At 37.1% G+C, this 26,367-nt stretch overlaps 2 protein-coding genes across 2 annotated transcripts; both read right to left on the reverse strand.

The window, feature by feature from the left end:
* Positions 1 to 1,256: 1,256 nt before the first annotated feature.
* elovl7a (ELOVL fatty acid elongase 7a) lies at positions 1,257 to 13,670 on the reverse strand. Its single transcript, XM_052094343.1, has 8 exons — positions 13,515 to 13,670; positions 9,991 to 10,073; positions 7,870 to 8,060; positions 6,556 to 6,636; positions 6,184 to 6,240; positions 5,334 to 5,439; positions 5,096 to 5,232; positions 1,257 to 2,572 (listed from the first exon to the last, which is right to left on the reverse strand). Exons 2-8 carry the CDS (start codon positions 10,052 to 10,054, stop codon positions 2,342 to 2,344), a joined length of 867 nt encoding a protein of 288 aa, XP_051950303.1. The 5' UTR covers positions 10,055 to 10,073; positions 13,515 to 13,670; the 3' UTR covers positions 1,257 to 2,341.
* An 814-nt stretch (positions 13,671 to 14,484) lies between these two features.
* Positions 14,485 to 26,296, reverse strand: ercc8 (excision repair cross-complementation group 8). Its single transcript, XM_052094341.1, has 12 exons — positions 25,958 to 26,296; positions 25,609 to 25,704; positions 23,638 to 23,739; positions 23,365 to 23,488; positions 22,384 to 22,465; positions 20,491 to 20,559; positions 20,009 to 20,075; positions 19,178 to 19,281; positions 18,053 to 18,177; positions 16,263 to 16,460; positions 15,713 to 15,808; positions 14,485 to 14,872 (listed from the first exon to the last, which is right to left on the reverse strand). The coding sequence occupies exons 1-12, from the start codon at positions 26,032 to 26,034 to the stop codon at positions 14,810 to 14,812; spliced, it is 1,203 nt and encodes a 400-aa protein (XP_051950301.1). The 5' UTR covers positions 26,035 to 26,296; the 3' UTR covers positions 14,485 to 14,809.
* Between the last annotated feature and the right edge of the window lie 71 nt (positions 26,297 to 26,367).

The following is a 26,367-nucleotide window of genomic DNA, read 5'->3' on the forward strand; positions in this document are numbered from 1 at the left end:
ACTTGCCGGAGGCATGAGGACTGCAGATGTGGCCAGGGCAATAAATTGCAATGTCCGTACAGCGAGAGACACCAAGACAGCGGAAGGAAGGACAGCTGATCATCCTCGCAGTGGCAGACCACGTGTAATAACACCTGCACAGGATCGGTACATCCGTATATCACACCTGCGGGACAGATACAGGATGGCAACAACAACTGCCAGAGTTACACCAACTTTTTGCCTGTTGTAAGGCAGGTCCTTACCAGACATTACCGGCAACAACATCGCCCATGTGCACAAACCCACCTTCGCTGGACCAGACAGGACTGGCAAAAAGTGCTTTTCAGTGACGAGTTGCTGTTTTGTCTCACCAGGGGTGATGGTCGGACTCGCGTTTATTGTCGAAGGAGTGATTGTTACACCGAGGCCTACACTCTGGAGTGGGATCGATTTGGAGGTGGAGGGTCCGTCATGGTCTGTGGCAGTGTGTCACAGCATCATTGGACTGAGCTTGTTGTCATTGCAGGCAATCTAAACGCTGTGCGTTACACAGTGCGCTGTGCGATCCGCTTCCCTCATGTGGTACCCTTCCTGCAGGCTCATCCTGACATGACCCTCCAGCATGACAATGCCACCAGCCATACTGCTCGTTCTGTGCATGATTTCCTGCAAGACAGGAATGTCAGTGTTCAGCAATGGCCAGCAAAGAGCTCAGATTTCAATCCCATTGAGCACATCTGGGTCCCATTGGATGGAAGGGTGAGGGCTAGGGCCATTCCCCCCAGAAATGTCTGGGAACTTGCAAGTGCCTTGATGGAAGAGTGGAGTAACATCTCACAGCAAGAACTGGCAAATCTGGTGCAGTCTATAAGGAGGAGATGCACCGCAGTACTTAATGCAGCTGGTGGCCACACCAGATACTGACGGTTTCTTTTGATTTTAACCCACCCTCTTTTTCAATCCCGTCAAAAACTAAACACGATGCTACTCTGCATCTTTTTCTAGTGGAGGAAATATTGTGGAGCATAACTATAAGTGTATATTCACTACATGAATTTCCATGATGTCACCATGACTTTACAAGGCATCTAAATCAAATCATGATAGAATTCCTAAAATGTCCAGTTTTGCCATGGGAGCCCTGTTAACAGGGATATTGCCCTATTAATGGATATTTAAAATAATACACTCGAATAAACACACATTTCCGACAGTCCAGTCTGGGAGAAAGTGTAGTCACAGTCCATTAAACACAAAACCACAGAAATAAGTGAACACAGCATTTATTTTTTTTCCATAAATATTTAAAACAGTCCATTAACATACTACATTTCCTTATACAAAAATTATGTGGGCTCATGTCCAGGACAAAACAGCCCAAGACATTCATGACAGCACGATATGAAAAACAAAAAGTAACCATATTCAAGAAATTGTCAAGCAGAGCTTCTTAGTTCCAGTCCTGTTTCACCAATATCGCACTGTTAAGATCAATGCATCGGTTCCTTTTAGGACAGTTGAAGAATGCTTCCATTCACTCTGGACTCAATGTAACATGTACAGGGTGACAGACACTTCACAATACATTACAGGAGACAGCACCAACTGCACGCAGTAGAGTGTTCCCAGAGTTTTCCTTATTATGTAGGGAGAACAAAAAATTAATAAGGTATTATTAATTCCAAAAATAAAAAAATATATCACTACTTACATACCCTTATGTTGTTCCAACTCAGTATTTTTTTTACTATGGAACACAAAATAACCTTATTCTTTGCAACCATTCACTTTCATTGCATGGAAAAAGATGCAATGGAGGTAAATGTTGCCTTAACATAAGGGTGAGTAAATGATGACAGAATTTGTATTTTTGGGTGAACTAATCATTTAAGTTGTGGAGAAGTGTATTGACCGTTTTACCAAATGGAACATGGCAACAATTGCCCATATTATTAGCTGTCTAGACAAAAAAAAAAAAAAGCAATAGAGCAAACGTATACAAAAATTGCATCTAAAACGTTAATAAAACGAGGTGTCAGAGCTAGGTGGTTTCAGACTTTCATATCTCATTAAAGAGGGATGAGAAACACGCCAGTACACACACACACACACACAAAAAAAACAAAGTGGCAACAGCTACAGCCCTTGGGCAACGACCCCAAATTGAACTTGCATGCCCAGCTGAGTGTAGAAGGAAAGAACCACCCTAGACTGTTGGACACAATCTGCACAGTAACATTTGCCCAGGGCATCAACATAAACCTTTATGGTAAACATAAATATTCTTGATATAAAAATGCAGCCAACTGCCTGTCTTAAGTAGATTGTCACTGCCGAATGGTAGCTCATACCACACCAGTTATTCTTTCTTGTGGTGTACATCATTGTTATTTTGTGCCATGCTTGTGTTTTGATGGACTTTAGGCAGCCTTTTGCCTTTCGTGTAGGCGTGGTACCAAAAGTTGAGGAAGAGGAGGAGGAAGACAAAGCCATACAGACATATGATGCAGATGAATATGGGGAACTTGTAAGTACAGTCTTTTATGAAGTAGTATTGGCTTATATGACTGGATACCAAGACAAACTGGATCTGAGGAGAGAGTATAAGTTAGCATTACGAGACAGGTTTGCCAAAAATTGTTATCTTTTCTGTTCTTGCCAGATCTCACTAGACAAATAAGCAACCTAGCAAAAACGGCACAAAACGAACCTGGTCTGACAAAACAAGCATCTTGCCTCTGCTAATAACTGGGGCGACTCTTATTTTGTTGTGTATAAAAAAAGTTGTCAATAGTGTAAATAGTTAATAGTGTGTAGTACTAGGGATGCACCGATATGAACATTGTTGGCAGATACAAATACTTTGCCACTTACCTTATTTTGTCATTTGACATTTTGTCAATTGATCATGGTTTTGCTCAGGAATTATGTTGTAAAAATGTACAAAAAGGTACAAATGCTTTTTATTGTTCTAAAAAGAAACTATTTCCATTGAACATGGATTGGAGTGGTTGAACACATGACAGGCTAACATTTAAGAGAGCCACAATGAATAGAAGATAAAAAGATTGAAAAATAACTAAATATAAAAGGATGATGATTGAAAAATATTATTTTGTACTTCCAATACATTTTTGCACTTCTGTTTTTGCAGTTCAAAACAACATACCTCAAATTTTACATGTACTGTAGAGCTGCAACTAACAATTATTTTGATAATCAATTAAAAAAATAAATTTTATTTCCCGTATTTCATTAAACAGAAATGATAAAGGGTGTAAAATTTTGTTTCGATTTACATTGCTGAATTCATGATTCTATACTCTCACAAAACTTTGAACAAAGCTTGAATCATGAAAAGTTTGAATATATTATCATTATTATTACTTTCAGTGTATATACAAATCCGTTCTTTCATTACTTGTAAAACTTTGAAGAACAAAAAGTACTGTTCATTAAAGAGTAAAATGATCCATCATTTTAGTGGGACCAAAAAAACTAAGAAAAAAAAACTATTCAGCACAGCAGAGGGCAATGTGACATCAGAATAGAAATATTCATAATTCTGCCAAGCTGAAAAATGTATATTTAAATGTAAGATATTAATTTGGTAGATATTAGATATTATTGTAGATATGCTTGTACACTCACGGATTACATACACTAAGTATTTTAAATTAATATTGTAGGTTTAAAATAGTATTGTTGCCGATTACCTTTTTCTAAACTATTCTTTTAAAAAAATATGTGTATGTTTATCCAGTAAAATAATGTTTTCCATGCTACAAATTTACTGATGAAATCAGACATTACATTTGGCATTATCAGGCCGATCAAATGTCAGAACCCTTAGAATTATTATACATTATATTCAGCATTATATACGGTTTAATACAGTTACTTGCGCTGAAAAGTCTCATCATGGTGCTCACTGTATTACATGCGCTCACATGATGAGAAACGATCTAAAACACTTTAAACCGTGCGTTTCGGGTGGCGCAATTACATACGTCAATGCAAAGATGCGCATAGATGCGAATTCGCACCGGGCAGTGAATGGCGTGACTTGAACATGCGAAATCGCTTCATTCGGGTATTCATTTGGGGACAAATACGCTTGACACTTTGTCGCGAAAGCCTATCAGCGTTGAGATTGTCCGGATGTCACTGACATACTGACGTAGTAGCAGAAGATATCTGGAAAAATGTATGAAAAAAGATTGTTGTAGTGGTGTGTGGGCACCCAGAATTGTATGACACAACATCATACATGTACAGTGACCGGACGAAAAAAGACATCCCTTGGAGGAAAGTGAGTGAGGAAGTTGGACTACCTGCTAAGTTCTGAAAATATGCTTGTCTACTTGATTCCAGCTATTGGTTGTACTTTACTATGAACAAGTCGTAGAAGCCCCTCCTCCTGTCCTTTTCCCGGAAGTGAAGGGGGAATACAAGTTTAAACACACATTTATAATCCAGCGGTCAAACTCGCGCGAGCAATGAGAGCCAAAAATTCTCTTTGCGTTGTATGTGAACGCACCATAAGAAGTCAAAGTTTGCTGGTTTCACCTCATCATGTACTCTACAGGTAAGAGCCACTTTCACAACCGTCACATCTATAAGACATCTGCAGTTTTTCCGCAATGTGAGAACGAGAATGATTAAATTAAATATGAATTATTCCTAGGAGCGCCAAACCTTCTACATTCTACGGCTCATAATTTTTTCTGGATTGTGCATTTAAGTTTTACAACGTGTGATGATAAATGAACCATCGATTTTAATTTGATAAATTTTTGATACGGCTGATACATCGGTGCATCCCTATATAGTACATAATTTGAGACAACTATATTTTATTGTGCTATAGGGGCACTAGCAAGCGACATAGGCAAGAAAAAAAAAAAACCTGCCCATATTTCTAAGCAAATCTACATATATAAAAAACGGTTTCAAAATAAGTAGACATAGCAACACTGATTTTGCTGCGGTCATCAACCTTTCAAAAATAGCTCAACTTTTAAAACTTAATTTGTTCTGAATGGTCAGTCTCTGGCCAGCACATTAGCAAGAATCAGAGTCAAATGGAAATGAACAAATTTGTAATACTTACAAGCTGTATTGAAGTCAGATGCTTCTTCCACCATAAAAACTTCTGGTAGGCCGGGCCCAGTGCTGACAGCCCATAGTATGTATACATGATGACATGAACGATGCAGTTAAGAAGAGCGTGAAATGTCCCCATGCCACCTGCAACATCAAACCGAACGGAGCTCAATTGGAAATGTGTATCTTTTAAAAAAAAAAAAAAAAGTGTAGTCAAGGTATTGCAGAAAAAGATGAAGATATACCTGCAGAAAACCTGACTCCAAACCACCAGGTGAAAGGCATGATGGAATGATGGTAGACATGCAGAAAGGTCACCTGATTGTACTTTTTCCTCAGCACAAAGAAAATCTGCCCAGAGAAGGCACAGAGAAGGCACACAAAACGTATTATTAAAGGCCAAGGTCCAAGTCCTCAACTACCACCATAAATGAGTAATAGGAACATCATAAGTGTGACTGCTGCACTACTGGTTCTTTAATCCTTCAAAACATACAGAAACTTTCTGGTTTCCTTTAAAGGAACATTCGAGTTTACATATAACTTGAGCTCTGTTTACAGTCTGGAAATAAAGTGTTTTACAGATTACAATTACGTCACAAGCCTTCCTGAGTAAAAGTTACCGAAGTAAGCCTAGATTGTCACAACATGAGATGAAAGACTGGAAATATCTTTACACACAAATATATTTCAAGTCATTTTATCACACTAGTTTCATGCTAAAACGTATAATGAAGGAACATTCTATGGGTGCTATTCAAATAAAGCACATAAATGTATGTACTTTATTTGAACAGCACACATTGAATGTTCCTTCTTCCTGATAGATATCGCTGAAATAACTGCCCTGAGAAATCACACCTATCACTGTGACCGGTGTAAACAGACAAAAAGTTGAAGCAGCTGAACTTTTAAAACAAACGTATTGCATGCATCAGGATTTCTTACATACCTTTGATGGGTGCGGTTCAAGTTTGCGAAATGGCAGAAGTTAGCAAAATGTCTGAATTTGCAAACAGCCCCTTTAAAGGATATTGCAATACTTTCAAAACAATGTGACAATGTAGGTGATAAAATAGGAACAGGATGACTCACTGTGTCTAACATCTCAATGAACTTGGAGAAGTAATAGAGATAGCAAGTCCATGCCATCTGAAGAGAGATAGAGATGTAGATTAGGCATTACACAATTAAACTAAACATTACTTAAAAAAATTTTTTTTAAAAACAACAACATTTGAATGAGTCACTGAATTAATTGGACATACAGATGCAATGTATTACTCAGCAGCAGGTATGTATAGCAGCAGGTATGTATAGCAGGAGATCTACAGTTTTGGAACATTTAGGTCTAGGATAGCAAACCTGACAAACAACTCAAAGCCAGATACCTAACTTGGGTGCCAGAGTGCATGATAAAGAAAACAAGTGTAGCAGCAGGTAATGCAGCATTTTTTCCGTTCTCACCCTTATGCCTTGTGGCGATGGAGAGTAGTCTACCAGATCGCAGTGGAATGAATATCCGGTTCCCCAGCCTGACATCACAAACTGCAAAGATAGAATATTCAAGAACGTTCACAATTTCTTTTTTTTTTTTTTTATTAAATTGTGGCCATTATTTACTCGCCCTCATGTAATTTCAGACCTGCATCCTGTAATTTTTGATGTGGAAAACAAGGAAACTTTTTGAAGAATCTTCATGCAGCTCTTTTCCACACAACAACAATTCAGTGACCACATCGGTCAAGCTCCAAATGTATGTATTCCATTGTGAGGCCATACAATATCTACGTGTTGTGAACAGATCAAAATAAGTTGCTATTCACTGAAAATCTTGCCCTCTGTTGCAGCTTTCAAACAAAGTATACTTACTGTTACGATACTATATTTGAAATATATAACCGTTTTCACATTAGGTTCGACTTAAATTATGTTTGGTCACAAGACGTGTGAGAACCAATGATGTTTGATGTCACAGAGTGCGTTAACATGCACAATCTTTATTGGAGTATGATCAAACTATTTAAGCCAAAACTAATCGGAAAAAGAATTTTGCCTATTATCTCGATTTTGCTATGCATGTAAACATCTTTACTGACATTCTCACTGGCTTATCCAATGCGCAAATGCTGCGCACATGACTGTTTACATTTTGAATCACAAGTGGAGTATAATCAGAGGATTTCAAATCTCACTCATGAACTGTTATTTTTTTAAGTTGTGTATTGATGTGCAGATAAATCAATTCATTGGAGTCCAACCTGTGCCATATTTGTTGTAGTAGCTACAGCAAAGAAGCTTTTCAGAGAATAACTCATTAAATTTAGTTACGTTCACACAATAAGATATAATATAAATTGCATTGGAATACAGAGAACAAGTCAAATGGAATACTATTATGATTCTTTCTTTTTTTTTTTTTGTCCTTTTTGGAGCTTGATTAGACGTGTTAAGTATAAATGTCACTATAAAAAATTAGCTGCATATTCCTCCTTTTGTGTTCCACTAAATAAAAATCATGCCAGTTTGGAACATCAGGGCAAGTTAATCATAGTATAATTTTCTGTAGAAGGTCATGTAAGCCTACTCATTCCAGCCATAAACATAACATTAGCTTCTTGTGTGAACTGGGTAATACATGAAACCACAGTGAAAAGACAACACATCTTTGTGGACAGGAATTCAGCCAAACAGGTTCAACAACAAAATGGTAAACTCCAAAACTAAAATTATTTTCTAAAACACACAGGTCTACTTGCTATCAAACGGAATAAGATTTACCTCATAACACATGTAAAGAGAAAAGGCCACAATGCTGAAGTTATAGATGACCAGGACCTGCTTTAGTTCAAATGGTTTCCTGTTCTCCATTATCCTGGGCCCCAGCGATTTCACAAAGTAGATGTAAAAAGCAATAATAATTGTTTGCGGGAATGGAGAGGACATGAGCAGCCAGTCTTCAGTCCTGGTGTCTGAAATCACATCATGAGAATATTTGCACTCCATGAACAGTTTAAGTCAGAAATGTACATAAACTGGGTTTAAATGTATTTGGATAAGGGGTTTCATGACATTTAATCATAGAAAACATTCCCTGTCTTAGGTCAGTTAGGATCACTACATTATTTTAAGAATGTGAAATGTCAGAATAATTTATATATTTCAGATTTTATTTCTTTCATCACATTCCGAGTGGGTCAGAGGTTTACATACACTTTGTTAGTATTTGGTAGCATTACCTTTAAATAGTTTAACTTGGTTCAAACGTTTTGAGTAGCCTTCCACAAGCTTCTCACAATAAGTTGCTGAAATTTTGGCCCATTCCGCCAGACAGAACTGGTGTAACGGAGTCAGGTTAGTAGGCCTCCTAGCTTGCACATGCTTTTAATTTCTTGGCTGATGTCTTGAGATGTTGCTTCAATATATCAACATAATTTTCTTTCCTCATGATTCCATCTATTGTGTGAAGTGCACCAGTCCCTCCTGCAACAAAGCACTCAACAACATGATGCTGCCACCCACATGCTTCACGGTTGGGATGGTGTTCTTCAGCTTGCAAGCCTCACCCTTTTTCTTCCAAACAGAATGATGATCATTATGGCCAAACAGTTCAATTTTGGTTTTATCAGACCAGAGGACTTCTCCAAAAAGTAAGATCTTTTTCCCCATGTGCACTTGCAAACTATAGTCTGGCTTTTTTATTGTGGTTTTGGAGAAGTTGTTTCTTACTTGCAGAGCAGCCTTTCAGGTTATGTCGATATAGGACTCGTTTTACCGTGGATACAGATACTCGTCTACCTGTTTCCTCCAGCATCTTCATAAGGTCCTTTGCTGTTGTTCTGGGATTGATTTGCACTTTTCACACCAAACTACGTTCATCTCCAGGAGACAGAATGCGTCTACTTCCTGAGCGTCATGATGGCTGTGTGGTCCCATGGTGTTTATACTTGCATACTATTGTTTGTACAGCTGAACGTGGTACCTTCAGGCATTTGGAAATTGCTCCCAAGTATGAACCAGACTTGTGAAGGTCCAAAAAAAAAATCTTTGCTGATTTCTTTTGATTTTTTATTGATGTCAAGCAAAGAGTCACCGAGTTTGAAGGTAGGCCTTAAAATACATCCACAGGTACACCTCCAAATTGATGCCAATAAGCCTATCAGAAGCCAACTGGCTAATAGCCAAAAGGCTTGACATAATTTTCTGGAATTTTCCAAGCTGCTTAAAGGCACAGTTAACTTGTATTAACTAGTGTATGTAAACTTCTGATCCACTGGAATTGTGATATACACAATTAAAAGTGAAACAGTCTGTCTGTAAACAATTGTTGGAAAAATGACTTGTGCCATGCACAAAGTATATGTCCTAAATTACTTACAAAAACTCTAGTTTGCTAATATGAAATCTGTAGAGTGATTAAAAAAATTAGTTTTAATGACTTCAACCCAAGTGTATTTAAACTGTAATCTTTCTTGCACTCTTACATCTATAGTAATTGCATTATATTTTTTTAAATAAATGCATTTGTCCATGTTATGTTTGATGTTGTTTTACACTGTAATTCCTAAACATCAATAAAATAAATTGATGCATGAGAAACCATTGTGGTTCCTTTAGGTTAGCAAAATTTTGGGGGTAAAATCTGTTATAATACATTTTTCCCATGACCATTTTCTACTCTCTCAATCTTAGAGTTAAACAGCCTATTCTTTGCACTTCATTGCAATACATTGTGACACGTTAACAAAACTATAAAAAAAAAAAAAAATTAAAAGATGTGCTCAAACTTATTAGATTAAATTAAAATGGTTTAGAAAAGAAGCAGCTGTTTTTACAGATTTCTTTCGATATTTAGTCTTTCAACATCTAAACCATAATTCCAAAAAGAGGTCAAAACTTTACCAGCATTTTTGATCCACTCATCATACAGGTGTGCAGCTGTGGATGTGAACTCATGCAACGCCATCACTGCCGATGATAAGACCCTAAACAAATGAATAACCAGCAAAGATCAAACACCTCAATAGACTGATAAAAATTGTAGATAAATAGTCAAATATATAGTGGCAAGAAAAATTATGTGAACTCTTTTCAATAAAATGGGATCTCATCTTCATCAAAGTTACAAGTATAGACAAAACACAATGTGCTTAAACTAACAACACACAAATAATTATGATCTTTCATGTCTTTTTCAAGCACATCCCATTAAACATTCACAGTGCTGTGGAAACAGAAAGTGAACCCTTGGATTTAATAACTGATTGATTCTCTTTTGGCAGCAATAACCTCAAACAAGCATTTCCGATAGCTGCGGATTAGACCTGCTCAACGTTCAGAAGGAATTTTTGATCGTTCTACATTACAGAACTGCTTCAGCTCAGCCATTCATAGGATGTCTGGTATGAATGGCTCTCTTGAGGTCATTCCACAGCATCTCTTTTGGGTTAAGGTCTGTGCTCTGACTGAGTCACTCCAAAAGGTGCATTTTCTTTTTTTGAAGTCATTCTGTAGTGGATTTACTTTGAGGTTTAGGGTCATTGTCCTGCTGGATCACCAAACTTCTACCAAGCGTCAGTTGGTGCACAGACACCCTTACGTTATCATGTAGGTGCATGCATGTACATCTTGAAAACTTGGGAATTCATTTTTCACTCAATGATGGCAAAGGTTCCAGGCCCCAAAGCAGCCCCAAATCATGATGATCCTTCCAACGTACTCCACCCTTGGAAAGAAGATTTAATGTTGGTATGCGCTTCCCATTCGACATATGTGGTGTTGCAAGTTCTTCCCAAAAATTAAACCTTAGTTTTCATCAGTCCACAAAACATTTTCCCAGTAGCATTTTGGAGTGTCACGGTGGACTTTGCAAACTTCAGGTGTACAGCAATGTTTTTGTTGGAAAGCAGTGGCTTCCTTCATGGTGTCCTGTCATGGACACCATGCCTGTTTAAAGTTTTCTGTATAGTAGACTAATGAACATGTTCCAATGATCCCTTTGTCTTTAGCGGTCATTCTAGGGTTCTTTTTTTTTTTTTTTACCCCATTGAGCATTCTGTGGTGTGCCCTTTGAGTCATCTTGGCTGGACAGCCACTTCTAGGGAGAGTAGCCACAGTACTAAATCATCTCCATTTATAGACAATTTGTCTGATAATCTAAGTCCATCTAAATAGCTTTATGCAAAGCAACCATTCTTGATCATAGGTCTTCTGACATCTGTATTTGGCTAGGCATGCTCCACATCAGCAGATGCTTCTCAAAATGTTTGAGTGCATTTTAGATGTAGCTCTTACCCACATCACCAATCTCAATTTCATTTACAGGATGCCAGGTTTGCAACTTCTGAATCTAATAAGATTTTGTTGATATCGTTAGCCTATGGGGTTCACTTACTTTTTTCGCAGCACTGTGAATATTTAATGCATGTGTTCAATAAAGACATGAAAGATCATAATTGTTTGTGTGTTGTTAGCTTAAGCACATTGTGACTTTGATGAAGATGAGTTCACATTTTATGACCAATTAATGCAGAAAATCAGGTAATTCCAAAGGGTTCGTATACTTTTTCTTGCCACTGTATAAGTTTTACCATTTATCTACCATTTTTGTCCCAACACAAATTCAGAATTTTAAATAGTCTTTAAAATTCTTTATATTAATATTGGGGGGGAAAAAAAAATCAACCTACGAATGGCTTAATTATAGTTGTATTTGCCTATTAAGATGGGATAAGAGAAAGTATATTAAAAGATAATTAAACTTTAAATGTACTAAAGCAAGCCTGGCACAATGTCACTGAATAAGACATACACTGCACTTAAACACTACTGTATGTATAAAAGGGCATGTTAAAATCACAAACGTAAGTGACAGACTTGGACATACACCTTCATAGTATTATTGTTCTCTTATTATCACTATGACATGGCACGATTTGGACCTTCAGAATGCAAGAATGGTTCATTTACAGTGGCACAATTGAAGGGTCATACTGGAGTAGGAAAACACAAGAAGTTAAATCAGCAGTTGAACCATCCTCCATTCTCTCCGCCAAACCCAGTTGAACAAGAGGGCGAGTGTTGCGACACAATGGACGGCAGTCAGTGTATGTTAATGACAAAGAAGCCAGGACCGCCCAATAAATCTTGGGGGTGGATAACTGAAGAAATTCAGAGAGCAGAAAACAATCTACAGCAACCCACTGAATGCAAGATACAACAAATCAGAGATACACATGAATGGAAACTGAGTGCTCTTGACATTGACTTATCCTTCTATATTGAACCTAGTGCATGTGGATGTTTATTAGGGGTAAAACTAGTTTCATTCATTGAGGACAAATACGATAACGGCAAATACTATGCTGACACTAGACTAAAAAGACAGAATACTCCATTGAGAGACGTCAGCTGACAGAATGAACAAACAAAACAAAAAGAGAGAGACGTTTCCCAGAATGTTCATGCTGTTCTATTCCATACAAATGGAAAAAGTGACAGATACAGTCAAGCACCAAAACAGCAAAAAGCATATATTCAAATCTGCCACATGAAGAGATGTCACGTCAGGTATGACATCAATGATGTCAAATGCCATTGATTGTCACCGTGTAACCATTCATATGGGATTGGGACAACATGAGGGCAAGTAAATGACACAACTCAACTCTTACTTAAACTTCTGTACAACTATGCCGTACATGAATTCAGGCATTATGCTTTAAGCATGGGCCCAAGCATTCATTCACCCATCCCTTCACCACACAAATATGCATCCAATGTTTGAAGAGGAACTAATCCAACACGTGTTTCAGGGCATACTGGTCCAATTATCTGAAAGAACTGCTTGCCTTGATACTGTAATCTTTAACACAAGCCTTGACACGTCTGTTGCCATGTCTCACACCGGACAGGTGGCAGGTGTGAAACACTACCTTCCCTTCAAACAGGTGCATTTAACTATGAGGCTCCAACGGCTTCGTAAATTGCGAGACCTCAGTACGACCAAAATCTATCTCTTGAATATAATGTGAGAATACACTCATTCGAAAACACGTCTTGAATAAAACACAGCAAAACAGTACTAAATATATTAGATTGCTAATACAACTATGGAAGTTTATTTCCAGTGTTAAAATCATTTTACTAGCACTCAAATATCAACACAACATTCAGAGTAACTGTCATATTTAAGATTTTAACTGTTAAAATGTTCGTGTAGAATTTATACATTAATTCTCATTTTTTAACAGGACAAGGAAACGATTTTTTTTTCCACTAATAGAACAGATTAAAGTTATATTGAATGACACATGATACCATATGGAGTTCGCTACACACAAAAAATGCAGGTGAGCTTACACCTGTCCTACCGTGGTTCCAATTAAAACAGACGAAATTTAAAATATATTTGTATTTCCACGTACCCCTTTAGATCCTCCCGCTCCACGCTGACCAGCACACTCTGTTTCTGTCTCCCAACCAGTTAAAGTAGTTTAAAAAGTAAAATCTGCGGGTGTGGCTGCCCTAAACGCATTCAATTAAACCTCCAGCAACGGGAGTTCCGTCTTCACTCCGCACAGTGCGGGCTGTGGGCGGAGACTTTCACCTGACTGTGTGAGGGAGAATGCTGATGGCCAAATGTCGAATCAACCTGCATGCTATTGGTCGCGTGGCTCTCATTAAAGATGCGCACAGTAACTTTTGTCTTTGTGTCATCTTGGACTTACACTGACACCTAGCGGCTTCAATGCAGCGTCATTTAAAATCAACATTTTTCCGTTTGAAATGAGATTGCAGAAATGTAGTATTCACAGTCAGCCATTATTACTTTAATCAGTGAGTGAAAGTTTCAAATAACAGGACGGTTACTGAGATTAAGCTAGAAGTATCCGGCTGGTCATGTGATTCTAACATGGCAGCCCCCATGTGAGGACCCTCTCCATGTAGAATAGCTTTTTAAAAGGCCATTGATATGACTGGAGTCTTCATTTTAATGTGAGTGGTCATGATTTCCTACATATATTGCACATTTACAATTCGTCTTTAGGAGTTATACTTTTATAATGAGGAAAAAATTACTGAGTGCACCTTTAACTTGTATTGAACCCGGAATATTCCTTTAAATTGTGACCATAAAATGGTAAATCAAAACTCTTATATTTCTTAAACCATCAAATTAGTCACCCTTCTCTTCGATAACAGCTCTGCACACTAACTCTTACCGAACTCAACCCAAATCAAGGTTTTTAGGATCATCATAAACAAATTCAGTCAAGTGTGTGTGTGTGTCAGAATTTTTGACTGGCATTTCCCATTCAATATTTGATGAACAAACCCTTCATAAATAAAAAGTATACTGATCAACCAATTTATGTACATAATCAACATAAAAGCATTTTTACAGTTTATTAAACCTTGATGCTCAGTGTTCTAATGATGTAAACATACAGTCCACTTCTAGGTGAAAGGTAAAGCTTATGTAAAGTATAAAAACCCACAGGCCTGGCTAAAAACATCAGCGGGTGAGGGTGCACAGAGCTGCCACAGGTGCACAGACCAAAGAAAACTCAATGCTGTTGCTGTCTGTCTTCACTGATGCAGAATGCAATTACATGTAGAAAGGCACTTTGACGTGAAGGTATGCATGCAGAGTTTTATGTGTATATTCAATGATTCGTTCAGTCATTTGAGTCATTCATTAGTAAATGATTTTGCTCTGTCAGTCTTCATCACTGCTCCAGGCATCTTCGAAAGCAGGATTGATAGAAGCTTGAGTTCCACCCTGTAAAAATATGAATCCAGAACATTATGAAACATTCAATTCAGCTTTTTCCAGCTACATCATAATAAAGCCTAGGTAATTCAGCTTGATGACAGCTATTACAAATGTGTGGTCGCTACTATCTGTGTTGCAACTATACAACACAATTATTTACATGTGTGGAAGATTTCTTTGGTCGAAAAACTGGTAAAGCAAGATGCTGAATGCACAAAATGGAATGTCTGATAAACTACATACCATCTTGACGTGAAAATAGTAACTTGACTTCACATATACTCCATGACTGGCATAATAGGCATTGTGTTTGTCAGTTTATGTGATCTTATTTATTGGCTGAGAGAGATGAAAATATATGATTGAGAGAAATATATATATATATATATTTCTCTCAATCATATATTTTCATCTCTCTCAGCCAATAAATAAGATCACAAAAAACTGACAAACACAAACACAATTATTTAATATAATTATATATATATATTAAATGAAGGGAAGATTATCAATAAATAACAGCTTGAATTCTGGTCCGTTTCTCACACAAAGCTATCATGTGTCTTCACAAGTCTTGGAATATGGTGCACAAGTCATATGGACTGCTTACATTATACTTTTTGGGTGCTTTTTGTTCCATTTTATATCTTGGAAGTAGAAAAAAAAGAAATAAGCATCAATTTTCATTGCATAGAAAAAAGCAGCAGGACATTCAGCCTAACATCTCTTTTTGTTTTTTATGGAAGAAAGAACATAATACGGGGTCGGAACTTTCTTGACAGTGATTAAATGATGACACAATTTTAACATTTTTGGGTTAAGTATGTCTTTGAATATTTGTCTTACCTGTGGAGGTTTAGATCCTTCATCCTCAATGTCAGGCTGTCTTAGCACTGGGACCCAAGCAAGGATGTTACAGTCTTTACCACCACTGTAAAGCTCCTAATGACCCATACCATAGATTCCCATAGTTAATAACAAGTCAATATGCAATGCAAATCTGAAAAACTAAGGACAAACCTTAATAAATGATCATGCAAACACACTTAACATTTTTGTTTTTCTTACTTCGTGCCATAGTTTCAGTTTGTTGCCTGAATAGCAAAGACTCAAATCACCTGAACAAATTTGTGCTAGTACTAATCAGTATCAATTGTATGTTGCTATGTCGGCATACTCAATCAAACAGGGCAATGCTTTTGCGCACAAAGCCAAAGTGTTTTCATTTTTGAGGGAAATCAAGCTATAAATGGCTTGCTTAAGTTATCTTTGCTTATTAAAGTCAATATGAAATAAAAATAGACTTTTACTTCCTTAAAATATGTCTCTGGCCTTATTGTGAATTATTTATCTACGAATGTTATTCTAAAGGAAAAAATGTTTTTCATTTGTTTACCTGGAAATCTGTGTGGAACTCACAGCAGTCTACATTATTGTAATGTCCCCTCAACATGGTGATTAGCTCACCGGAGTGAATCCCATACACTGCCACAGAGCTGCCACAAGGCACAAACACAAACTCCGGGCTACAGCCCCTCGATACGGTGAACTTGAGGCCTTTTCGACTCTCATTTACAACCTTCCCATAATTCACCTGTGGCAAAAAACAAATGAAGGGATTAAAGTGAAATTAATTAATGATGTATCCAGTAGAACAGGAAATAATCTCAACTCTTAGCAAGAAATTTGTTTGAACAAAGAAGGGAAATCCCATTATTTAGACCATATTTCCTGTCACTAACAAAGGAAAGTGTAAAAACAGAAAACCTTGACTTGAAATTATCTTATCTTGTTACTGTGTTAACTAAGTCTGGCAGCATTCCATCTAATGAACTAGTGGAATGATAAAGTCTTTTTACCCAAAGAAGTGCAGTAACACCCGTGAGAGAATACAGATTTCTTCCGTTGCATTAGGCTCAAAACCCTTCATTTTGATAGGACATTTACATTAGGGGCTCTATTTTTGGGAGTGCGCAAAGTGAAGTGCTATGCATAACGACTGTGCGCGACATCTTATACAAATTTTGTGAGCGCTAATTCTAACAGCAATTTTAGTGCCAGTGCAAAGCGGAAGTGGGTGTGGGTGGGAGTGTTTGCGCTATCTGTGTATATATGCAAGCAAACTGTGGTTGTATTGTATGGTACTGAAGTGGCGCAAAGTGCAATTTGCTATTTTATTGTGCTAATACGTTTCAAAAGCACGTCTGTCTGCAGCACAAAGTCCACACTCAGTTCCTGCATTTTCAGTTTGGAAATTCCACCAACAGGTGGTAATAAAGTTAATGTCCAAACTCTGAAAATATAATGAAACATAAATGATGTCCCTGTCCATCACTGTTGCAGCTGGTTTATGAACCAAAAATGTTTGAGATTTGTGTTAAACTACCTTTAGGTCATGGTTTATTTTTCAGTTATTATTAATATATTTACAATTGTATTTAGGATATCATTTGTATTGGTAATTTTCCACCTGTTGTCGTAGAGTGATTATTATGTCACTGCTAAAGAGGCCACTTTTACCACTTTGTTATTTTGATTATATTTTTGTTTATTTTAATCGGTTGGTAGAAGCGAAGCACATACAGCTACAATTACTGTTAATGCTAGCCATGATCTGTGTGGCTGTAGATAAATATGATTAATAATACTTACATATTCTTTTTGACTAAGCGTACATCCATATCCTGATGAGAACGCAGAGCAGTCATATAAAAGGAATGTGAAACTGTCATAGAAATATGACTGGTATTCAATAAACTCATTGTTAATGCACAAAAGAACTTAAGTCCATATTTCTATTCTTCTAATTCATTGCATACAGTCAATTTACTCTACCAACTTCTTATGAATGTGCTGTCTTTTTTTGGTGCTTAATAGGAAATGGACTAAATAATAGGACACAAATGGTGAAATTACTGGAGAAGAACCACAAAATTAAAGTAGAGTTGATCCAGCCCATTAACGCATTGCACACACTATTTTGCCAAACCCACTTGCGCCTAGACTTTGCTCATGCTTGCACGAATAAACAAACACTTCATGGCCATGCCCACTGACTTCAAGAATAGCGGTGCACTTAACGCTAGTGCTCTTAAAATAGGGCCCTAGAACTTAAAGACTTCTAGTAGTCAAGTCCCATGCCTATAGGTATAGTGTTATATGGCATAATTCCTAATTACTACTCACTAGTGTGTTCTCTCCTGTGGCACTATTCCACAGGCGCATGCGATCATCGGTCCCTGTGGTTAGAAGATAAAGTCCATCGTCTGTGAAGCACAGTCCATTTGCTCTTCCATTGTGAGCCGTATTAACTGAAAAATGGTAAAAAATAATCCATATTTATAATGCTTTCAATATACAGTATGTGTGTGTATATATATATATATTACTTCATTAACAATCCATTATTAACCATCCATAATAAATTAACTTTCCAGGGTTAGGGTTAACCCTAACCTAGAATTATTATCCTTTTTAGTTTTGTTTTATTTGACAGAAGATATGAATGTGTAAAGATAGAGAGCTCGGGTGAAGATGAGAGTGATTACAAACTGGACTATAAAATATATAAACAATGTTTGTCTGAAGCAGCAATATGAGCTGTCAGCATCATTAACACACAGATGTTGTTGCCTTCACTCAGTTCCGCTCTCTATGCATGTCGCTATGGCAACAGCCTGATACCTGTGATGAGGACCTATCATCTGACCTCACTGTAAATATTTACTTCCCATCATAATGTGGCAATATTCAACCACTCATAAATGCATTTTATACATTGCACTGAGTAAATGAAATATTTATCATTCAGCGTCATAAACGTTTCTCATATCAAAATCAATCATATCAAAGTTTTAAAGAGTACTGTGTTTCTCAACTGGTGGGTTTGCAACCCAAAATGGGTCACAGATCTGTTCCGATAGTGTCCTGGACAGAAGGGGAAAACATTGCTAAAATGCAAATAATAAAATGCTACTAAACTTATAATCGTGCATGGTTGGAATAGTAAAATAAAAAGTCGAAACAACTTAAAAAGGGTTGTGCGTCCAAACAAATGCAACAGAATTTTAATATCAACAGACATCAACTTGGACAAGTTGTTTTACATCCTCAACATTACGGCAGGTAAATAAATAAGATCCAGATTACATTAAAAAAGGTTTTATGTTAAACAAGGATTTTGTCAAAATTTAAAATTTGTTTATGTAAAACCTGGGTCCTAAAGCAAAACCACATCAAAATCACCTGCAAATTTAAAATCGCATTTTACCCTCATGAGACTTGTTAACAACATGTTTACAGTGGTTTCACCTGCTTCAGATGAGGCCTTGGATTTGTCCCCATTGTGCTGGTCTAAAGTAAAAAGACTTCCTGAGGCCCGTCTCACATCCCAAATGCGGACCCTACTGTCAGTACTAGAAGAGAAATCCACTAATCAAGGAACACTACCTCTAGACACCAACAAAAGTCAAACTTAAACAAAAATACTTTGCCACATGAAAACAAACATATCTCTTTAATAATAGGTAAAGATGGTCAGATTTTGCAAAAGTCTTTAAACCAATTGGATCCCTCAAACATATTTGCGGATTCTCTCATTTGGGGATTAGAATATGGTGAGAAAAACAAAAACAGATTATTTCTACAATATTTGTTTTCTATGAAACTGGTAAAATTGTGCTAGAGAGAGTGTCTTGGTTAATAATCTAAAATTTACTTTAATAGTAAAATGTCTTCTTCTTATTATTATTAACTCTTCAAATCCTGCAGAGATAGAAGATGACGCTCTGCTCTGTATTCTTAATTGTTTTCCAGGCAGTAAGGACCCTTTCACAAGTCCCCAATGGCTCTTTATCTCACTCTCATTAGGAGCAGAGAGAGCAGGTGAGTAAAGAATCTGTTGAGAGGACTGTTAACAATTATGCACATAACACTGCATAACGGCTTCAAATTACTAAAGGAAAGGGATTATGAAACACATTCATGTATATTTGACCTTTGTACATTCTGCTAAGTACAGCCACTCAAAATAACATGGGAAAATGACAAGGAATCCTCAATGGTTAAACTCTTAAAAACAGCATCAAATAGCACAGCATATGGCTTTTTCTTGTTGTGATACTCAGGTGTGGAATTGTTTACCTGGCTGTGGCCAGAATGTGCTCGTATCGTGGAGACCATCTGACTGAAAGGATCTCACCTCTGTGACCTGCCGGGGAAAACCTGCTTAAGCATAACTGACACTTAAAGGGATAGTTCACCCAAAAGTGAAAATCCTGTCATCCTTTATTCACCCCCATTTTGTTCCAAACCTGTTCGACTTTCTTATGTGGAACATACAAGGATATATTCACCAGAATGTTAGCTGTTCCATGAAGGAATGAAAGTCATATGGGTTTGGAACAACATTAGCGTGAGTAAATGATGACCAGACTTTGTTGTGTGAACTATCCCTTTAAATTCTTGTATTTGAGATAACCAGAAAAAGAACCTAGGAATGACATCTGTGGTAAAATGACTGTTAATGTGATTAGCAGTCAACAATCACTCTCTGTGTATATATTTTGAGCCTTGGGGTTTTAAAAGAGGGCTGTCTCCATTCAGAGACAACAGGCACTACTCACCCTGTAAAATGTGGATGCAAGACCCAGACTTCAGATCACAAAGCTGCACTTTAGGGTCTTTGGTACCAACTGCCAAAACAGAGCACAATAGAGCGGAGTGAGAAGAATAAGATGGCAACAAACGCACTAGGCTCAGAGCTCCTACAAGAACACTGATGAAGAGCACATAATAATGCACAGAACTGTTAAATATGACATTTTAAGGGATAGTTCACCCAAAAATTAAAATTCTCTCATCATTTATTGACTCATGTAATCCCAGATGCATATGACTATTTTAATCTGCTGAACAAAAACAGAGTTTTAGAAGAATATCTTAGCTCTGTAGGTCCTCACAATGCAAATGAATGGGTAGCAAAATTTTGTGAAAATTTGCATTCTTCATGCATATTGGCGCCTACCCACCATTTTTACTTTACATTCTCCTCCCTGCGCAGTAGGTGCCGATATGCATGAACAATGTGAATAGATAAAAACAAAAGAATGTGAAAGTGAAAGGAGATTGATTGTAAAAAAAGGACTTAAATATTGATCTGTTTCTTACCCTTACCTATTTTATTATATCGTTACTAAAGATATCGATTTAACCACTGGGGTCTTATGGATTACTTTTAACCTGCCTTTATATACTTTTGGAGATTCAAAATATTGGTACCTATTAACTTGCATTATGAGGACCTACAAAGCTGTGATATTTTTCTAAAAATATCCATGTGTGTTCTGCAGAAGAAACAATGTCATACACATCTGGGATGGCATGTGAACGATCCATTTAATGCTTCTGATTTTATAATCTGTAAAGATAATTCAGTAAATAAAATAAAATGATGTAATACAAAATTATGTGGGCAGATTGTAACATGATAAATATCAGTGTCAGAAATTAACTTTACATTAAGGGACAATATTTGCACCCTGGATTTGATTTTCAGGGGCACCTGTTTCCTTTATTAAATCACGTTTTCTCTTCATTAATACATTTCAAATTTTTACATTTAATCTATTTATTAACATAAATTCTGTATCGGAGTAATTATCCATGTTTCATGTGATAATATGTATACCTAGGCCTAAAATAGAATAATAATAAAAAAGATAGCAAATGTTACAAATAAAACAGACATACTCAGTATAATGCCCCCACATTTTGAATTTTGGGGGAATTGTCACCTCAAACCCCACTAATTTATGTCATTGAAAAATACAAGTTATAGAGAAAAGTTTATTCAGTTAATTGGACATGTAAACTCTATATAAACTGTAGCATGTAGCAATGTCACTGCTTACTGTACCAAGGAAGATTATTACAAACCAAAATGATTGCTTAAAATTCTTATTGTATTTATAATAATGAAAGTGGGCTTTACAAAAAATTTATTATTGCTTAATTGAAACTCAACAAAGAAAAATGTAAGAGAGAGGGAGGTGGTAATAACCTGCTATTCCTGTTTAGGAGATGAAGGCCTGGATTCCTCAAATCTCATACTTAAAGGTAACAAAACTTTTTTATTTTTTGCCATTTCCCTGTTTAAAGAGCATGGTGATAAAGATCCAAAAAAATCTTTAAATTAAACCAGCAGAATATTCTACAGTATCACATACTGTAAAAAAGTGTTTATATAAACATCAGTAAACAGTTATTCGGAGTTGTCCTAAAAGATTACAACCAACCTCTCTTTGGAAGGTCATTTTGAATGCACAAGCTTTAAATACAATTAGTCTTGTGCAGTGGACATACTGTTATAAACACGGTAAGGCCCTAGATTAATAAATACTGACTTAAGTATAAACATAAAAGAATGACATCACAAAGTTAAGATTGCTCAGAATGGTAAATGCAAAAAAACAGCCATGTGCTTGATTTGGCCTTCAGGCAAACAGCAGAAAACACACCTGCTACGAGGCTGTGTTTCCTGGCTATAGGAGACATGTGGTGGCAGTAGACATTGCCATCAAACTGGAACTGCTCAGCCGGCTGAACAAAACACATTAAACACGTAAGTCCAAAATAATAATAAAACAGCATTTAAAACAACAGGTATATTGCTTTGAATCCACCCCATCCATATCCTAAGAAAGAGCATATGGAAGTACAAAAATTATAACATCTTATTTAAATAAGCACCTATCTAAGTCTATACTTCAGGGAGCTGTCTGAGGGGAGTGAATGTAGCTTGGGCTCCATTCCTTTGTGTCAGTTACAATACAAATAAAAAGGCCCAGATACAGAGCTAACAGATAAGGGACATTTGACACCACAGAAGAGCCAGTGTTTAAGCAGACTGTTGGTTTCACAATAGCTTGTTAGTTTAATTTGCTGGATAGCTCGCTGAAATAGTCAGCATGTTTTGAGAAAAACAATATGAAAACTTTGTGGGCTGGGCAAAACCTGGCAGGTGGTCATGTTTACTTAAATACTGCTTTATTAAAGCTGAAGTGTGTATGTTTCTCTATGTTAACACACTTATCCCAGCTTATGCAGAGACAACTATGAGTAATTTATATGACTATAAGGCAACTATTAGTAAGCCAATTGTAGGATTTTTCCATTAAAAGTAAAATACTATGGCTCTGAGGTGATATCAAGTAATTCCTCTGTTTGTGTAACCATTCTGACCAGCCTGATACAGCAACTTTGGCTCAACCAATGGTGTGCTTTTGTGGCAAGACAATCCGTTTGTCAACTAATGGCAGGCAGGGGAGAGTTTGGAGAAACATGTTAGAAAACAATCTGTATTTCTGCATTTCCATTTAATGCTGCTAGTGGCACAGAAATTACACACTTCTGCTTTAATATTGTTGTGGTTTATAACTGAATAAGTACAAACAAATAGTTTGCGGTTTGGTTTGCAGTTTGAGGCTGAGGATGTATACCTTCAGAGTTTCTGTGTCCCAGACTTTCATGGTTTTGTCAAACGAGCTGGATACGAACATACCAGTGTCATGCGGGTACCACTGCACTGTTTCAACGCTAAACTTATGAACATGCCGACTGGACCTTTACAGAAAAACACAGTTGAGAAAGTCCCACATAACCAGACCACACATCAGCACAACATTACAGTAGATACACATTAAAATTACAAATTCAATGCTGCCACCTGGTGGCCACTGTACCACAGTGAATTGTGAATGCATCATCCTGACCTGCCCACTGTGCAGACTGCTTTGCAAGTGTAATGAGGCTTCTTGTTGTTGTTTTTCAGGTCATAGATCACAATCACTCCATCAGATCCACCTGACAACATACTGGAGAGCAAAACAGGCCAGAGATTTGCTTGTACATGAGGACATGCTGCATCGTAGCAACAAATAATATTGTATACTAGATAGATGGAGGGTTAGGATTTAATCTTGTTTCCATAGGCTACAGCCTAGTCTTTATCACTACATCTTTTATATATTTTAGAAGAACATTAAATACTGTCTCTGTGCTACGTGGTGTCAATACAAGCAAATAATTGTGTTTTAAGTGCATATAAAGACACTGCCTGGTCAAAACAAAGTTGCATACTCTAATATTTCAATGGACCGCCTTTAGATTTGATTACGGCACGCATTTGTCATGGCATTGTTTCGACAACCTTATGCAACATCACAAAATGTATTTCCATTTAGAGTTGCATTAATTTATAGCTGAGATCTTGCATTGATGATGGGAGCATCGAACCCCTCCCTAAAGTCTTCTCCAGCACATCCCAAAGACTTTGAATGGGGTTAAGGTCAGGACTGTGGTGGCCAATTCATGTGTGAAAATAATTCCACATGCTCTCTGAAACACTCTTTCACAATTTGAGTTTGATGAATCTTAGCATTGTCATCCTGGATTATGCCTGTGCCAACAGGGAAGAAAAAATCCATTGATCATAACCTGGTCATGGAGTACATTCATGTAGTCAGCTGACTGCTTTTTATTGCCGCATAATGTTGCTGAGCCTAGACCTGACCAAATGAAGCAACCCCAGATAATGACACTGCCTCCAGAGGCTTGTACATTGGGCACTATGCATGATGAGTGCATAGCTTCATGTGCTTCCCTTCTTACCCTGATGAGCCCATCGCTTTGGAATAGGGTAATCTGGACTCATCAGACCACATGATACATTTCATTGCTTCACAGTCCAATCTTTATGTTCACTAGCAAATTGAAGTCATTTTTTCCAATTAGTCTCACTAACAAATGCCTTTTTTGTGCCCACACAGCTGTTTAGTCCCAATCCTATACGTTTTTGTCACATATTGCACGTGGAAATGCTCTTACTTTTACTATTAAACATAGCCGTGAGTTCTGCTGTCGATTTTTTATGATGTAACTTCAAGCATTTCAGTGATCTCTGATCACAATCATTCAAGATTTGTTTTGGCCAGGCAGTGTATGAATTCTCTTGTTGTTGCCTAGACCAGAGGTTTTCAAACTGGGACCTGGGGACCCCCGGGGGCTGCAAGGGGGTGATAGAGGGACCACAGAAAATTTGAGAGAAAATGTAAAGATTTTACAAAATATATAACAGTAAAAATTTAAAAACAAATCTGTCAAACAAAAAATTAAGTGTTTATTTCTCTTTCATTGCAACATATATATGTTCATGAATAGGTATGAACATATACATACATACATACCTACAGGGCTGCAGTTAGAACTTCTTGGGCCCGGTACAAAACATATTCAGCCCCCCTCCGGTTGTCCGATGGGGGGCCCGCAGTTTATCTCTGCATCTCCCGCTGAACACATTTAGATGCGCTCAACAACATGTAATAGCCTTTCTGTTCTAAAAACTCACTATTTCTCTAATATTCTGACATTGGGTAGAAAACAAAAAGTACTTTATTTTTTTACATGACATTTTAATAATCTGTTTTGGCTTCAGTATAATAAAAATAAACACTAATTATTTAATTTCAGAAACAAAATCATCAGTATAATTATTGTTATCACTACTTTCCTCAGACAGTAAGAATCGGTCAGCATACATAAAAATGCATATTGTAGCAGCCTTTATAGTTTAAGAAAGGGGTCCCTCACAAGGGAAACATCATAATTGGTGGTTCTTGGCAGTTTGAAACCCCTGGTCTACACAAGAGTATACATAATGTTCTTAATTGGGGGAGAAAACTTACTATCGTCCATCAATAACCTCAATATCCAGAGTGTTAATTCCATTGCCATGGATACGATCAACATCTCTGTCATGGTTTAACTCCAGACTCAGCACCCTAAAAGATACAGTACGTGATACAGGGATAGGTCACAGGGAATACAGTTAACAATGTTGCCACCCATTGTGAAACACAGGCAAGATCCTATTAAAAGTTGGTTTACACGGAGTACAATAAAGTTAACTCAATAAACCCAGCTGACTTTAGTAAAAACAATTCAAAAAATAAAAATTAATAGACAAATCATTCATACATTTGGATAGCGCGAGAGTTCAATTTAAGTGTATTATTATGCTGCATTATACAATACCTTCGCGTGGATTCTGCACGTCTCAGACGAACTGGGTCGTCAAGTCCCGATTGCCTAGCATAGAGAAAACTCAGCATCGTTGTACAGACATTGAAGCCTTACGACTATATTACTTGTATTGTAGGTTATGACTGTGTTGTGAAATTGAAATATCTATGAGGGTTGGTTACAATCTTTAAGCGAATAACGGACGCTTTTGTGTGGCGATGTCTTAGCCTTTGAAACTGCGACATTAAACACATTAAAATCATTCTGCACAACACGCCAAAAGTATAAGTAGTTTTTAAGCTTTTTCGATGTGATTGTTGTGCACTATCGTGGATCCGAGGCAGCCATGTTTTGACGCGCTAGACGTGCCTATAAAATCAATCCTGATTGGTCAGCACCAGCGCTTAAACCAATCACATGAC

The sequence above is a fragment of the Xyrauchen texanus genome, chromosome 27 (assembly GCF_025860055.1).
Source record: "Xyrauchen texanus isolate HMW12.3.18 chromosome 27, RBS_HiC_50CHRs, whole genome shotgun sequence".
Lineage (NCBI taxonomy): Eukaryota > Metazoa > Chordata > Actinopteri > Cypriniformes > Catostomidae > Xyrauchen > Xyrauchen texanus.